The 17,500-nt window shown below is 38.8% G+C and overlaps 1 protein-coding gene across 1 annotated transcript in view; it reads left to right on the forward strand.

The window, feature by feature from the left end:
• LOC124027398 (protein scribble homolog) overlaps positions 1–17,500 on the forward strand; it is a gene marked incomplete at its 5' end in the record, with an annotated part of 42,240 nt that overhangs the window by 13,672 nt on the left and 11,068 nt on the right. The window contains 2 exons of the mRNA XM_046339837.1: positions 4,045–4,243; positions 16,217–16,591. Of these exons, the coding sequence (XP_046195793.1) occupies positions 4,045–4,243; positions 16,217–16,591 (574 nt within the window). The remainder of the gene's footprint in view (positions 1–4,044; positions 4,244–16,216; positions 16,592–17,500) is intronic.

The following is a 17,500-nucleotide window of genomic DNA, read 5'->3' on the forward strand; positions in this document are numbered from 1 at the left end:
AGGTATATGTGTTGTAGTGTGTTGTAGTGTAACTACAGGTATATGTGTTGTAGTGTGTTGTAGTGTAACTACAGGTATATGTGTTGTAGTGTGACTACAGGTATATGTGTTGTAGTGTGACTACAGGTATATGTGTTGTAGTGTGACTACAGGTATATGTGTTGTAGTGTAACTACAGGTATATGTGTTGTAGTGTGACTACAGGTATATGTGTTGTAGTGTGACTACAGGTATATGTGTTGTAGTGTGATTACAGGTATATGTGTTGTAGTGTGTTGTAGTGTGACTACAGGTATATGTGTTGTAGTGTGTTGTAGTGTGTTGTAGTGTGACTACAGGTATATGTGTTGTAGTGTGTTGTAGTGTGACTACATGTATATGTGTTGTAGTGTAACTACAGGTATATGTGTTGTAGTGTGTTGTAGTGTGACTACAGGTATATGTGTTGTAGTGTGACTACAGGTACATGTGGTGTAGTGTAACTACAGGTATATGTGTTGTAGTGTGTTGTAGTGTGACTACAGGTATATGTGTTGTAGTGTGACTACAGGTATATGTGTTGTAGTGTGTTGAAGTGTGACTACAGGTATATGTGTTGTAGTGTGTTGTAGTGTGACTACAGGTATATGTGTTGTAGTGTGTTGTAGTGTGACTACAGGTATATGTGTTGTAGTGTAACTACAGGTATATGTGTTGTAGTGTAACTACAGGTATATGTGTTGTAGTGTGTTGTAGTGTAACTACAGGTATATGTGTTGTAGTGTGTTGTAGTGTGACTACAGGTATATGTGTTGTAGTGTGACTACAGGTATATGTGTTGTAGTGTAACTACAGGTATATGTGTTGTAGTGTGTTGTAGTGTAACTACAGGTATATGTGTTGTAGTGTAACTACAGGTATATGTGTTGTAGTGTGTTGTAGTGTAACTACAGGTATATGTGTTGTAGTGTGACTACAGGTATATGTGTTGTAGTGTGTTGTAGTGTGACTACAGGTATATGTGTTGTAGTGTAACTACAGGTATATGTGTTGTAGTGTGTTGTAGTGTAACTACAGGTATATGTGTTGTAGTGTAACTACAGGTATATGTGTTGTAGTGTGACTACAGGTATATGTGTTGTAATGTGTTGTAGTGTAACTACAGGTATATGTGTTGTAGTGTGACTACAGGTATATGTGTTGTAGTGTGACTACAGGTATATGTGTTGTAGTGTGACTACAGGTATATGTGTTGTAGTGTGACTACAGGTATATGTGTTGTAGTGTGTTGTAGTGTGACTACAGGTATATGTGTTGTAGTGTGACTACAGGTACATGTGTTGTAGTGTGACTACAGGTATATGTGTTGTAGTGTGACTACAGGTATATGTGTTGTAGTGTGACTACAGGTATATGTGTTGTAATGTGTTGTAGTGTGACTACAGGTATATGTGTTGTAGTGTAACTACAGGTATATGTGTTGTAGTGTGACTACAGGTATATGTGTTGTAGTGTGTTGTAGTGTGACTACAGGTATATGTGTTGTAGTGTGTTGTAATGTAACTACAGGTATATGTGTTGTAGTGTGACTACAGGTATATGTGTTGTAGTGTAACTACAGGTATATGTGTTGTAGTGTGTTGTAGTGTAACTACAGGTATATGTGTTGTAGTGTGTTGTAGTGTAACTACAGGTATATGTGTTGTAGTGTGTTGTAGTGTAACTACAGGTATATGTGTTGTAGTGTGACTACAGGTATATGTGTTGTAGTGTGACTACAGGTATATGTGTTGTAGTGTGACTACAGGTATATGTGTTGTAGTGTAACTACAGGTATATGTGTTGTAGTGTGACTACAGGTATATGTGTTGTAGTGTGACTACAGGTATATGTGTTGTAGTGTGACTACAGGTATATGTGTTGTAGTGTGTTGTAGTGTGACTACAGGTATATGTGTTGTAGTGTAACTACAGGTATATGTGTTGTAGTGTGTTGTAGTGTGTTGTAGTGTGACTACAGGTATATGTGTTGTAGTATGTTGTAGTGTGACTACATGTATATGTGTTGTAGTGTAACTACAGGTATATGTGTTGTAGTGTGTTATAGTGTGACTACAGGTATATGTGTTGTAGTGTGACTACAGGTACATGTGTTGTAGTGTAACTACAGGTATATGTGTTGTAGTGTGTTGTAGTGTGACTACAGGTATATGTGTTGTAGTGTGACTACAGGTATATGTGTTGTAGTGTGTTGAAGTGTGACTACAGGTATATGTGTTGTAGTGTGTTGTAGTGTGACTACAGGTATATGTGTTGTAGTGTGTTGTAGTGTGACTACAGGTATATGTGTTATAGTGTGACTACAGGTATATGTGTTGTAGTGTAACTACAGGTATATGTGTTGTAGTGTGTTGTAGTGTAACTACAGGTATATGTGTTGTAGTGTGTTGTAGTGTGACTACAGGTATATGTGTTGTAGTGTGACTACAGGTATATGTGTTGTAGTGTAACTACAGGTATATGTGTTGTAGTGTGTTGTAGTGTAACTACAGGTATATGTGTTGTAGTGTAACTACAGGTATATGTGTTGTAGTGTGTTGTAGTGTAACTACAGGTATATGTGTTGTAGTGTGACTACAGGTATATGTGTTGTAGTGTGTTGTAGTGTGACTACAGGTATATGTGTTGTAGTGTAACTACAGGTATATGTGTTGTAGTGTGTTGTAGTGTAACTACAGGTATATGTGTTGTAGTGTAACTACAGGTATATGTGTTGTAGTGTGACTACAGGTATATGTGTTGTAATGTGTTGTAGTGTAACTACAGGTATATGTGTTGTAGTGTGACTACAGGTATATGTGTTGTAGTGTGACTACAGGTATATGTGTTGTAGTGTGACTACAGGTATATGTGTTGTAGTGTGACTACAGGTATATGTGTTGTAGTGTGTTGTAGTGTAACTACAGGTATATGTGTTGTAGTGTAACTACAGGTATATGTGTTGTAGTGTGTTGTAGTGTGACTACAGGTATATGTGTTGTAGTGTAACTACAGGTATATGTGTTGTAGTGTGTTGTAGTGTAACTACAGGTATATGTGTTGTAGTGTGTTGTAGTGTAACTACAGGTATATGTGTTGTAGTGTGTTGTAGTATAACTACAGGTATATGTGTTGTAGTGTAACTACAGGTATATGTGTTGTAGTGTGACTACAGGTATATGTGTTGTAGTGTGTTGTAGTGTGACTACAGGTATGTGTGTTGTAGTGTGTTGTAGTGTGACTACAGGTATGTGTGTTGTAGTGTAACTACAGGTATATGTGTTGTAGTGTGACTACAGGTATATGTGTTGTAGTGTGTTGTAGTGTGACTACAGGTATATGTGTTGTAGTGTAACTACAGGTATGTGTGTTGTAGTGTAACTACAGGTATATGTGTTGTAGTGTGACTACAGGTATATGTGTTGTAGTGTGTTGTAGTGTGACTACAGGTATATGTGTTGTAGTGTGTTGTAGTGTAACTACAGGTATATGTGTTGTAGTGTAACTACAGGTATATGTGTTGTAGTGTGTTGTAGTGTAACTACAGGTATATGTGTTGTAGTGTAACTACAGGTATGTGTGTTGTAGTGTAACTACAGGTATATGTGTTGTAGTGTGACTACAGGTATATGTGTTGTAGTGTGACTACAGGTATATGTGTTGTAGTGTGTTGTAGTGTGACTACAGGTATATGTGTTGTAGTGTGACTACAGGTATGTGTGTGTGTGTGTGTGTGTGTGTGTGTGTGTGTGTGTGTGTGTGTGTGTGTGTGTGTGTGTGTGTGTGTGTGTGTGTGTGTGTGTGTGTGTGTGTGTGTGTGTGTGTGTGTGTGTGTGTGTGTGTGTGTGTGTGTGTGTGTGTGTGTGTGTGTGTGTGTGTGTGTGTGTGTGTTAACAGGCCTGACAGTGAGTGTAACTACAGGTATATATGTGTGTGTGTGTGTGTGTGTGTATGTGTGTGTGTGTTAACAGGCCTGACAGTGAGTGTAACTACAGGTATATATGTGTGTGTGTGTGTGTGTTAACAGGCCTGACAGTGAGTGCTATGAAGGACGGCTCAGGGATGTTGATCCGGTCAGTGGTCCGTGGAGGGTCTGTCTGTCAGGACGGGCGGCTGGGCGTCGGGGACACTATCCTGGCTGTTAACGGAGAACCCAGCACCAACCTGACCAACGCTGTGTGCAGAGCCATGCTGAGGAGACACTCTGTTACAGGTTCAGATATGAGGTAACACACACCTACAGTCTACTGTATGTATAGACATTCACACCAGCCACCAACCTGACCTGACCAACACTGTAGCTGGAGTCGTGATGCAGAGGAGTTCTGTTACAGGTCCAGATCGGAGTTGACCAGGACACACCCTCAGAACCAAAACGCTGACTCTCCTGTCTTTCCTAGTCCTTTAATATCCAGTATCCTTTAATATCCAGTATCCTTTAATATCCAGTATCCTTTAATATCCAGTATCCTTTAATATCCAGTATCCTTTAATATCCTTTAATGTCCAGCATCCTTTAATATCCAGTATCCTTTAATATCCTTTAATATCCAGTATCCTTTAATATCCAGTATCCTTTAATATCCAGTATCCTTTAATATCCAGTATCCTTTAATATCCAGTATCCTTTAATATCCAGTATCCTTTAATATCCAGTATCCTTTAATGTCCAGTATCCTTTAATATCCAGTATCCTTTAATATCCAGTATCCTTTAATATCCTTTAATATCCAGTATCCTTTAATATCCAGTATCCTTTAATATCCAGTATCCTTTAATATCCAGTATCCTTTAATATCCAGTATCCTTTAATATCCAGTATCCTTTAATATCCAGTATCCTTTAATATCCAGTATCCTTTAATGTCCAGTATCCTTTAATATCCAGTATCCTTTAATATCCTTTAATATCCAGTATCCTTTAATATCCAGTATCCTTTAATATCCTTTAATGTCCAGTATCCTTTAATATCCAGTATCCTTTAATATCCAGTATCCTTTAATGTCTTTAATGTCCAGTATCCTTTAATATCCAGTATCCTTTAATATCCAGTATCCTTTAATATCCTTTAATGTCCAATATCCTTTAATATCCAGTATCCTTTAATATCCAGTATCCTTTAATATCCTTTAATATCCAGTATCCTTTAATATCCAGTATCCTTTAATATCCAGTATCCTTTAATATCCAGTATCCTTTAATATCCAGTATCCTTTAATATCCAGTATCCTTTAATATCCTTTCATATCCAGTATCCTTTAATATCCAGTATCCTTTAATATCCAGTATCCTTTAATATCCAGTATCCTTTAATATCCAGTATCCTTTAATATCCAGTATCCTTTAATATCCTTTAATATCCAGTATCCTTTAATATCCAGTATCCTTTAATATCCTTTAATATCCAGTATCCTTTAATATCCAGTATCCTTTAATATCCAGTATCCTTTAATATCCTTTAATATCCAGTATCCTTTAATATCCAGTATCCTTTAATATCCAGTATCCTTTAATATCCAGTATCCTTTAATATCCAGTATCCTCTAATATCCAGTATCCTTTAATATCCAGTATCCTTTAATATCCAATATCCTTTAATATCCAGTATCCTCTAATATCCAGTATCCTTTAATATCCAGTATCCTTTAATATCCAGTATCCTTTAATATCCAGTATCCTTTAATATCCAGTATCCTTTAATATCCAGTATCCTCTAATATCCAGTATCCTTTAATATCCAGTATCCTTTAATATCCAGTATCCTTTAATATCCAGTATCCTCTAATATCCAGTATCCTTTAATATCCAGTATCCTTTAATATCCAGTATCCTTTAATATCCAGTATCCTTTAATATCCAGTATCCTTTAATATCCAGTATCCTTTAATATCCAGTATCCTTTAATATCCAGTATCCTTTAATATCCAGTATCCTTTAATGTCCAGTATCCTTTAATATCCAGTATCCTTTAATATCCAGTATCCTTTAATATCCTTTAATATCCAGTATCCTTTAATATCCAGTATCCTTTAATATCCAGTATCCTTTAATATCCAGTATCCTTTAATATCCAGTATCCTTTAATATCCAGTATCCTTTAATATCCAGTATCCTTTAATATCCAGTATCCTTTAATATCCAGTATCCTTTAATGTCCAGTATCCTTTAATATCCAGTATCCTTTAATATCCTTTAATATCCAGTATCCTTTAATATCCAGTATCCTTTAATATCCTTTAATGTCCAGTATCCTTTAATATCCAGTATCCTTTAATATCCAGTATCCTTTAATGTCTTTAATGTCCAGTATCCTTTAATATCCAGTATCCTTTAATATCCAGTATCCTTTAATATCCTTTAATGTCCAATATCCTTTAATATCCAGTATCCTTTAATATCCAGTATCCTTTAATATCCTTTAATATCCAGTATCCTTTAATATCCAGTATCCTTTAATATCCAGTATCCTTTAATATCCAGTATCCTTTAATATCCAGTATCCTTTAATATCCAGTATCCTTTAATATCCTTTCATATCCAGTATCCTTTAATATCCAGTATCCTTTAATATCCAGTATCCTTTAATATCCAGTATCCTTTAATATCCTTTAATATCCAGTATCCTTTAATATCCAGTATCCTTTAATATCCAGTATCCTTTAATATCCTTTAATATCCAGTATCCTTTAATATCCAGTATCCTTTAATATCCTTTAATATCCAGTATCCTTTAATATCCAGTATCCTTTAATATCCAGTATCCTTTAATATCCTTTAATATCCAGTATCCTTTAATATCCAGTATCCTTTAATATCCTTTAATATCCAGTATCCTTTAATATCCTTTAATATCCAGTATCCTTTAATATCCAGTATCCTGTAATATCCAGTATCTTCTAATATCCAGTATCTTCTAATATCCAGTATCCTGTAATATCCAGTATCTTCTAATATCCAGTATCTTCTAATATCCAGTATCCTTTAATATCCAGTATCCTTTAATGTCCAGTATCCTTTAATATCCAGTATCCTTTAATATCCAGTATCCTTTAATATCCAGTATCCTTTAATGTCCAGTATCCTTTAATATCCAGTATCTTCTAATATCCAGTATCCTTTAATATCCAGTATCTTCTAATATCCAGTATCCTTTAATATCCAGTATCTTCTAATATCCAGTATCCTTTAATATCCAGTATCTTCTAATATCCAGTATCTTCTAATATCCAGTATCCTTTAATATCCTTTAATATCCAGTATCCTTTAATATCCAGTATCCTTTAATATCCAGTATCCTTTAATATCCAGTATCCTTTAATATCCAGTATCCGTCCTTCTGTAGCTCAGTTGGTAGAGCATGGCGCTTGTAACGCCAGGGTAGTGGGTTCGATCCCCAGGACCACCCATACATAGAATGTATGCACACATGACTGTAAGTCGCTTTGGATAAAAGCGTCTGCTAAATAGCATATATTAATATCCAGTATCTTTTAATATCCAGTATCTTCTAATATCCAGTATCCTTTAATATCCAGTATCTTCTAATATCCAGTATCTTCTAATATCCAGTATCCTTTAATATCCTTTAATGTCCAGTATCTTCTAATATCCAGTATCTTCTAATATCCAGTATCCTTTAATATCCTTTAATGTCCAGTATCCTGTAATATCCAGTATCTTCTAATATCCAGTATCTTCTAATATCCAGTATCCTTTAATATCATTTAATGTCCAGTATCCTTTAATATCCAGTATCCTTTAATATCCAGTATCTTCTAATATCCAGTATCCTTTAATGTCTTTAATGTCCAGTATCCTTTAATATCCAGTATCCTTTAATATCCAGTATCCTTTAATATCCTTTAATGTCCAATATCCTTTAATATCCAGTATCCTTTAATATCCTTTAATGTCCAGTATCCTTTAATATCCAGTATCCTTTAATATCCAGTATCCTTTAATGTCTTTAATGTCCAGTATCCTTTAATATCCAGTATCCTTTAATATCCAGTATCCTTTAATATCCTTTAATGTCCAATATCCTTTAATATCCAGTATCCTTTAATATCCAGTATCCTTTAATATCCTTTAATATCCAGTATCCTTTAATATCCAGTATCCTTTAATATCCAGTATCCTTTAATATCCAGTATCCTTTAATATCCAGTATCCTTTAATATCCTTTCATATCCAGTATCCTTTAATATCCAGTATCCTTTAATATCCAGTATCCTTTAATATCCAGTATCCTTTAATATCCAGTATCCTTTAATATCCAGTATCCTTTAATATCCAGTATCCTTTAATATCCAGTATCCTCTAATATCCAGTATCCTTTAATATCCAGTATCCTTTAATATCCAGTATCCTTTAATATCCAGTATCCTCTAATATCCAGTATCCTTTAATATCCAGTATCCTTTAATATCCAGTATCCTTTAATATCCAGTATCCTTTAATATCCAGTATCCTTTAATATCCAGTATCCTCTAATATCCAGTATCCTTTAATATCCAGTATCCTTTAATATCCAGTATCCTTTAATATCCAGTATCCTCTAATATCCAGTATCCTTTAATATCCAGTATCCTTTAATATCCAGTATCCTTTAATATCCAGTATCCTTTAATATCCAGTATCCTTTAATATCCAGTATCCTTTAATATCCAGTATCCTTTAATATCCAGTATCCTTTAATATCCAGTATCCTTTAATATCCAGTATCCTTTAATGTCCAGTATCCTTTAATATCCAGTATCCTTTAATATCCAGTATCCTTTAATATCCTTTAATATCCAGTATCCTTTAATATCCAGTATCCTTTAATATCCAGTATCCTTTAATATCCAGTATCCTTTAATATCCAGTATCCTTTAATATCCAGTATCCTTTAATATCCAGTATCCTTTAATATCCAGTATCCTTTAATATCCAGTATCCTTTAATGTCCAGTATCCTTTAATATCCAGTATCCTTTAATATCCTTTAATATCCAGTATCCTTTAATATCCAGTATCCTTTAATATCCTTTAATGTCCAGTATCCTTTAATATCCAGTATCCTTTAATATCCAGTATCCTTTAATGTCTTTAATGTCCAGTATCCTTTAATATCCAGTATCCTTTAATATCCAGTATCCTTTAATATCCTTTAATGTCCAATATCCTTTAATATCCAGTATCCTTTAATATCCAGTATCCTTTAATATCCTTTAATATCCAGTATCCTTTAATATCCAGTATCCTTTAATATCCAGTATCCTTTAATATCCAGTATCCTTTAATATCCAGTATCCTTTAATATCCAGTATCCTTTAATATCCTTTCATATCCAGTATCCTTTAATATCCAGTATCCTTTAATATCCAGTATCCTTTAATATCCAGTATCCTTTAATATCCTTTAATATCCAGTATCCTTTAATATCCAGTATCCTTTAATATCCAGTATCCTTTAATATCCTTTAATATCCAGTATCCTTTAATATCCAGTATCCTTTAATATCCTTTAATATCCAGTATCCTTTAATATCCAGTATCCTTTAATATCCAGTATCCTTTAATATCCTTTAATATCCAGTATCCTTTAATATCCAGTATCCTTTAATATCCTTTAATATCCAGTATCCTTTAATATCCTTTAATATCCAGTATCCTTTAATATCCAGTATCCTGTAATATCCAGTATCTTCTAATATCCAGTATCTTCTAATATCCAGTATCCTGTAATATCCAGTATCTTCTAATATCCAGTATCTTCTAATATCCAGTATCCTTTAATATCCAGTATCCTTTAATGTCCAGTATCCTTTAATATCCAGTATCCTTTAATATCCAGTATCCTTTAATATCCAGTATCCTTTAATGTCCAGTATCCTTTAATATCCAGTATCTTCTAATATCCAGTATCCTTTAATATCCAGTATCTTCTAATATCCAGTATCCTTTAATATCCAGTATCTTCTAATATCCAGTATCCTTTAATATCCAGTATCTTCTAATATCCAGTATCTTCTAATATCCAGTATCCTTTAATATCCTTTAATATCCAGTATCCTTTAATATCCAGTATCCTTTAATATCCAGTATCCTTTAATATCCAGTATCCGTCCTTCTGTAGCTCAGTTGGTAGAGCATGGCGCTTGTAACGCCAGGGTAGTGGGTTCGATCCCCAGGACCACCCATACATAGAATGTATGCACACATGACTGTAAGTCGCTTTGGATAAAAGCGTCTGCTAAATAGCATATATTAATATCCAGTATCTTTTAATATCCAGTATCTTCTAATATCCAGTATCCTTTAATATCCAGTATCTTCTAATATCCAGTATCTTCTAATATCCAGTATCCTTTAATATCCTTTAATGTCCAGTATCTTCTAATATCCAGTATCTTCTAATATCCAGTATCCTTTAATATCCTTTAATGTCCAGTATCCTGTAATATCCAGTATCTTCTAATATCCAGTATCTTCTAATATCCAGTATCCTTTAATATCATTTAATGTCCAGTATCCTTTAATATCCAGTATCCTTTAATATCCAGTATCTTCTAATATCCAGTATCTTCTAATATCCAGTATCTTCTAATATCCAGTATCTTCTAATATCCAGTATCTTCTAATATCCAGTATCCTTTAATATCCTTTAATGTCCAGTATCCTTTAATATCCAGTATCCTTTAATATCCAGTATCTTCTAATATCCAGCATCTTCTAATATCCAGTATCTTCTAATATCCAGTATCCTGTAATATCCAGTATCCTTTAATATCCAGTATCCTTTAATATCCAGTATCCTTTAATATCCTGTAATATCCAGTATCCTTTAATATCCAGTATCCTTTAATATCCTTTAATATCCAGTATCCTTTAATATCCAGTATCCTTTAATGTCCTTTAATATCCAGTATCCTTTAATATCCTTTAATATCCAGCATCCTTTAATATCCAGTATCCTGTAATATCCAGTATCCTGTAATATCCAGTATGCTTTAATATCCTTTAATATCCAGTATCCTTTAATACCCAGTATCCTTTAATATCCAGTATCCTTTAATATCTAGTATCCTTTAATGTCCAGTATCTTCTAATATCCAGTATCCTTTAATATCCAGTATCCTTTAATATCCAGTATCTTCTAATATCCAGTATCCTTTAATATCCTTTAATGTCCAGTATCCTTTAATGTCCATTATCTTTTAATATCCAGTATCCTTTAATATCCAGTATCTTCTAATATCCAGTATCCTTTAATATCCAGTATCTTTTAATATCCAGTATCCTTTAATATCCAGTATCCTTTAATATCCAGTATCCTTTAATGTCCAGTATCCTTTAATATCCAGTATCTTCTAATATCCAGTATCTTCTAATATCCAGTATCCTTTAATATCCAGTATCTTCTAATATCCAGTATCTTCTAATATCCAGTATCTTCTAATATCCAGTATCCTTTAATGTCCAGTATCCTTTAATGTCCAGTATCCTTTAATGTCCAGTATCCTTTAATATCCAGTATCTTCTAATATCCAGTATCTTCTAATATCCAGTATCTTCTAATATCCAGTATCCTTTAATGTCCAGTGTCCTTTAATGTCCAGTATCCTTTAATATCCAGTATCCTTTAATATCCAGTATTATCTGTGTTGTCCGTGGTCGTTAAGTTAGTATAGCTGAATGTAATATAATCACACAGGTGTCTGCTGACCCTCATTCATCAGCTCCATCACATCATCATTACAGTATGTTTATAATGACCAGCTCCATCACATCATCATTACAGTATGTTTATAATGATCAGCTCCATCATTGCAGTATGTTTGTAATGACCAGCTCCATCACATCATCATTACAGTATGTTTGTAATGACCAGCTCCATCACATCATCATTACAGTATGTTTGTAATGACCAGCTCCATCACATCATCATTACAGTATGTTTGTAATGACCAGCTCCATCATTACAGTATGTTTGTAATGACCAGCTCCATCATTGCAGTATGTTTGTAATGACCAGCTCCATCACATCATCATTACAGTATGTTTATAATCATTTTAGTCAATAAGATTCTTGCTACGTAGCTTAACTTTCTGAACATTCGAGACGTGTAGTCCACTTGTCATTCCAATCTCCTTTGCATTAGCGTAGCCTCTTCTGTAGCCTGTCAACTATGTGTCTGTTTATCCCTGTTCTCTCCTCTCTGCACAGACCATACAAACGCTCCACACCGCGTTTGGCCAGCTCCATCCCTACTCTGGTGGTCCCAGACCAGACCCACGTGGAGTTCAGGTCTCCGGTAGCCTCTGGAACTGCCAATCTGCGGTCAACAAGGCAGAGTTCATCTCAGCCTATGCCTCCCTCCAGTCCTCGACTTCTTGGCACTGACGGAAACATGGATCACCACAGACAACACTGCTACTCCTACTGCTCTCTCTTCGTCCGCCCACGTGTTCTCGCACACCCCGAGAGCGTCTGGTCAGCGGGGTGGTGGCACCGGGATCCTCATCTCTCCCAAGTGGTCATTTTCTTTCTCCCCTTACCCATCTGTCTATCGCCTCCTTTGAATTCCATGCTGTCACAGTTACTAGCCCTTTCAAGCTTAACATCCTTATCATTTATCGCCCTCCAGGTTCCCTCGGAGAGTTCATCAATGAGCTTGATGCCTTGATAAGCTCCTTTCCTGAGGACGGCTCATCTCTCACAGTTCTGGGCGACTTTAACCCTCCCCCATCTACCTTTGACTCTTTCCTCTCTGCCTCCTTCTTTCCACTCCTCTCCTTTTTGACCTCACCCTCTCACCTTCCCCCTACTCACAAGGCAGGCAATACGCTCGACCTCATCTTTACTAGATGCTGTTCTTCCACTAACCTCATTGCAACTCCCCTCCAAGTCTCCGACCACTGCCTTGTATCCTTTTCCCTCTCGCTCTCATCCAACACCTCCCACACTGCCCCTACTCGGATGGTATCGCGCCATCCCAACCTTCGTCTCTCTTACTCTCTCCTCTTCCATCCTATCATCTCTTCCCTCCGCTCAAACCTTCTCCCACCTATCTCCTGATTCTGCCTCCTCAACCCTCCTCTCCTCCCTCTCTGCATCCCTTGACTCTCTATGTCCCCTATCCTCCAGGCCGGCTCGGTCCTGACCCTCCCGCTCCGTGGCTCGATGACTCATTGCCAGCTCACAGAACAGGGCTCCGGGCAGCCGAGCGGAAATGGAGGAAAATCGCCTCCCTGCGGACCTGGCATCCTTTCACTCCCTCCTCTCTACATATTCCTCCTCTGTCTCTGCTGCTAAAGCCACTTTCTACCACGCTAAATTCCAAGCATCTGCCTCTAACCCTAGGAAGCTTTTTGCCACCTTCTCCTCCCTCCTGAATCCTCCTCCCCCTCCCCCTCCTCCCTCTCTGCAGATGACTTCGTCAACCATTTTGAAAAGAAGGTCGACGACATCCGATCCATCATTTTGTAATGACCAGCTAAGTCAAACGACACCGCTGGTTCTGCTCACACTGCCCTACCCTGTGCTCTGACCTCTTTCTCCCCTCTCTCTCCAGATGAAATCTCGCGTCTTGTGACGGCCGGCCGCCCAACAACCTGCCCGCTTGACCCTATCCCCTCTTCTCTTCTCCAGACCATTTCCAGAGACCTTCTCCTTATCACCTCGCTCATCAACTCATGTTTGACCGCTGGCTACGTCCCTTCCGTCTTCAAGAGAGCGAGAGTTGCCATCATTCTGTAAAAAACCTAATCGATCCCTCCGATGTCAACAATTACAGACCAGTATGTTTTAATTTTCTCTCCAAAACTCTTGAACGTATGTTCCTTGGCCAGCTCTCCCGCTATCTCTCTCTGAATGACCTTTTGATCCAAATCAGTCAGGTTTCAAGACTAGTCATTCAACTGAGACTGCTCTCCTCTGTATCACGGAGGCGCTCCGCATTGCTAAAGCTAACTTTATCTCCTCTGCTCTCATCCTTCTAGATCTATCGGCTGCCTTCGATACTATGAACCATCAGATCCAGCCTCTCCACCCTCTCCAGTATGGCATAATGACCGGCCCACGCATTGGATTGCGTCCTTTGACAGGTCGCTCCATCATTACCAGGTGGCGTGGCGAGAATCTGTCTCCTCACCACGCGCTCTCACCACTGGTGTCCCCCAGGGCTCTGTTCTTGGCCCTCTCCTATTCTCGCTATACACCAAGTCACTTGGCTCTGTCATAACCTCACATGGTCTTCTTATCATTGCTATGCAGACACACACAATTAATCTTCTCCTTTCCCCTTCTGATGACCAGGTGGCGAATCGCATGTCTGCATGTCTGGCAGACATATCAGTGTGGATGACGGATCACCACATCACAGCTGAACCTCGGCAAGACGGAGCTGCTCTTCCTCCCGGGAGGGACTGCCCGTTCCATGATCTCGCCATCACGGTTGACAACTCCATTGTGTCCTCCTTCCCAGAGCGCCAAGAACCTTGGCGTGATCCTGGACAACACCCTGTCGTTCTCAACCAACATCAAGGCGGTATGTTCCTGTAGGTTCATGCTCCACAACATCCGCAGATGACCCTGCCTCACACAGGAAGCGGCGCAGGTCCTAATCCAGGCACTTGTCATCTCCCGTCTGGATTACTGTACTCGCTGTTGGCTGGGCCCCTGCCTGTGCCATTAAACCCTTCAACTCATCCAGAACTCCATCAGCCCGTCTGGTGTTCAACCTTCCCAAGTTCTCTCACGTCACCCGCTCCTCATTCTCTCCACTGGCTTCCAGTTGAAGCTCCATCCGTTTACAAGACCATGGTGCTTCATTACGGAGCTGTGAGGGGAACAGCTCCATCAGTACCTCCAGGCTCTGATCAGGCCCTACACCCAAACAAGGGCACTGTTCATCCACCTCTGGCCTGCTCCCTCCCTACCACTGAGTTTATAATGACCAGCTCCATCATTCAGCCCAGTCAAAACTGTTTTTATAATGCCCTGGCTCCATCAATGGTGGAACAAACTCCCTAATGACCAGGACAGCGGAGTCAATCACCACCTTCCGGAGACACCTGAAACCCCATCTTTAAGGAATACCTGATAGGATAATAATCCCTCTCATCATTAAGTTTTAGATGCACTATTGTAAAGTGACTGTTCCACTGGATGTCATAAGGTGAATGCACCAATTTGTAAGTCGCTCTGGATAAGAGCGTCTGTTAAATGACTTAAATGTAATGTAATGTAAATGTAAATGTATAATGACCAGCTCCATCATTACAGTATGTTTATAATGACCAGCTCCATCACATCATCATTACAGTATGTTTATAGTGACCAGCTCCATCACATCATCATTACAGTATGTTTGTAATGACCAGCTCCATCATTGCAGTATGTTTATAATGACCAGCTCCATCACATCATCATTACAGTATGTTTATAGTGACCAGCTCCATCACATCATCATTACAGTATGTTTATAATGACCAGCTCCATCACATCATCATTGCAGTATGTTTGTAATGACCAGCTCCATCATTACAGTATGTTTGTAATGACCAGCTCCATCATTGCAGTATGTTTGTAATGACCAGCTCCATCATTACAGTATGTTTATAATGACCAGCTCCATCATTACAGTATGTTTATAATGACGAGCTCCATCATTACAGTATGTTTATAATGACCAGCTCCATCATTACAGTATGTTTATAATGACCAGCTCCATCATTACAGTATGTTTATAATGACCAGCTCCATCATTACAGTATGTTTATAATGACCAGCTCCATCATTACAGTATGTTTATAATGACCAGCTCCATCATTACAGTATGTTTGTAATGACCAGCTCCATCATTGCAGTATGTTTGTAATGACCAGCTCCATCACATCATCATTACAGTATGTTTATAATCATTTTAGTCAATAAGATTCTTGCTACGTTCTGTTTGTCCATGACCCCTAGTACCACTGTTGTTATTCTCTCTCTCTCTCTCTCTCTCTCTCTCTCTCTCTCTCTCTCTCTCTCTCTCTCTCTCTCTCTCTCTCTCTCTCTCTCTCTCTCTCTCTCTCTCTCTCTCTCTCTCTCTCTCTCTCTCTCTCTCTCTCTCTCTCTCTCTCTCTCTTTCTCTCTCTTTTTCTCTCTCTTTTTTCTCTCTCTTTATTTCTCTCCTCCTATTTCTCTCCTTTATCACCTTTCACTCCACAGTGTGACATTCATCCCTTCGTTTCTGGTAGAGGAGCACCGTGCGTCCATGGCCCAGCAGCCTCTGTCATCCATCATGGTGGACGGCCCCTCACCCTGCCCCCTGACACCCTCCCCTACCCCTCCTGGAGGTCTAACCCCTTCCCCTACCCCCCCTGGAGGTCTAACCCCTTCCCCTACCCCCCCTGGAGGTCCAACCCTTTTCCCTACCCCTCATGGAGCCCCAGATACAGCCTCAACAGTCCCAACTCCAGGTCCAGCTACAGCCCCAAGGCCTCAAGGCCCTTCTCTACCCAGACCTGTAGTATCAGTTACAAGTACAGCTCCAGCCTCAACGCCAACCAAAGGCCCACCCAGACCCCCACCCCCAGACAAGAGGTAAGATCCCATCTTGAAACTGTGAAACAAATAACAATAAACATAAAGCCTCAACCCTAACCTCAAGCCTTACCCCAGCTCTAACCTCAACCCTTACCTCAGCTCTAGCCTCAACCCTTACCCCAGCTCTAACCTCAACCCTTACCCCAGCTCCAGCCTCAACCCTTACCTCAGCTCTAGCCTTAACCCTTACCCCAGCTCTAACCTCAACCCTTACCCCAGCTCCAGCCTCAAACCTTACCCCAGCTCTAGCCTCAACCCTTACCCCAGCTTCAGCCTCAACCCTTACCCCAGCTCTAGCCTCAACCCTTACCCCAGCTCTAGCCTCACTCTTACCCCAGCTCTAACCTCAACCCTTACCCCAGCTCCAGCCTCAACCCTTACCCCAGCTCTAGCCTCAACCCTTACCCCAGCTCCAGCCTCAACCCTTACCCCAGCTCTAATCTCAGCCCTTACCTCAGCTCTAACCTCAACCCTTACCCCAGCTCTAACCTCAAACCTTACCTCAGCTCTAACCTCAACCCTTACCTCAGCCCTAACTCAACCCTTACCTCAACCCTTACCTCAACCCTACCTCAGCTCTAACCTCAACCCTTACCTCAGCTCTAACCTCAACCCTTACCCCAGCTCTAACCTCAACCCTTACCTCAGCTCTAACCTCAAGCCCTCAGCTCTAACCTCAACCTACCTCAACCCTAACTCAGTACCTCAACCCTTACCTCAGCTCTAACCTCACCTACCCCAGCTCTAAACCTACACTGAGTCTTAAAGCTACACCTCAACCCTACACTGAGTCTTATAGCTCCACCTCAACCCTACACTGAGCCTTATCGCTCCACCTCAACCCTACACTGAGTCTTAAGGCTCCACCTCAATCCTACACTGAGCCTTATAGCTCCACCTCACCCC

This window comes from Oncorhynchus gorbuscha, unplaced genomic scaffold, assembly GCF_021184085.1.
Source record: "Oncorhynchus gorbuscha isolate QuinsamMale2020 ecotype Even-year unplaced genomic scaffold, OgorEven_v1.0 Un_scaffold_3185, whole genome shotgun sequence".
Classification (NCBI taxonomy): domain Eukaryota; kingdom Metazoa; phylum Chordata; class Actinopteri; order Salmoniformes; family Salmonidae; genus Oncorhynchus; species Oncorhynchus gorbuscha.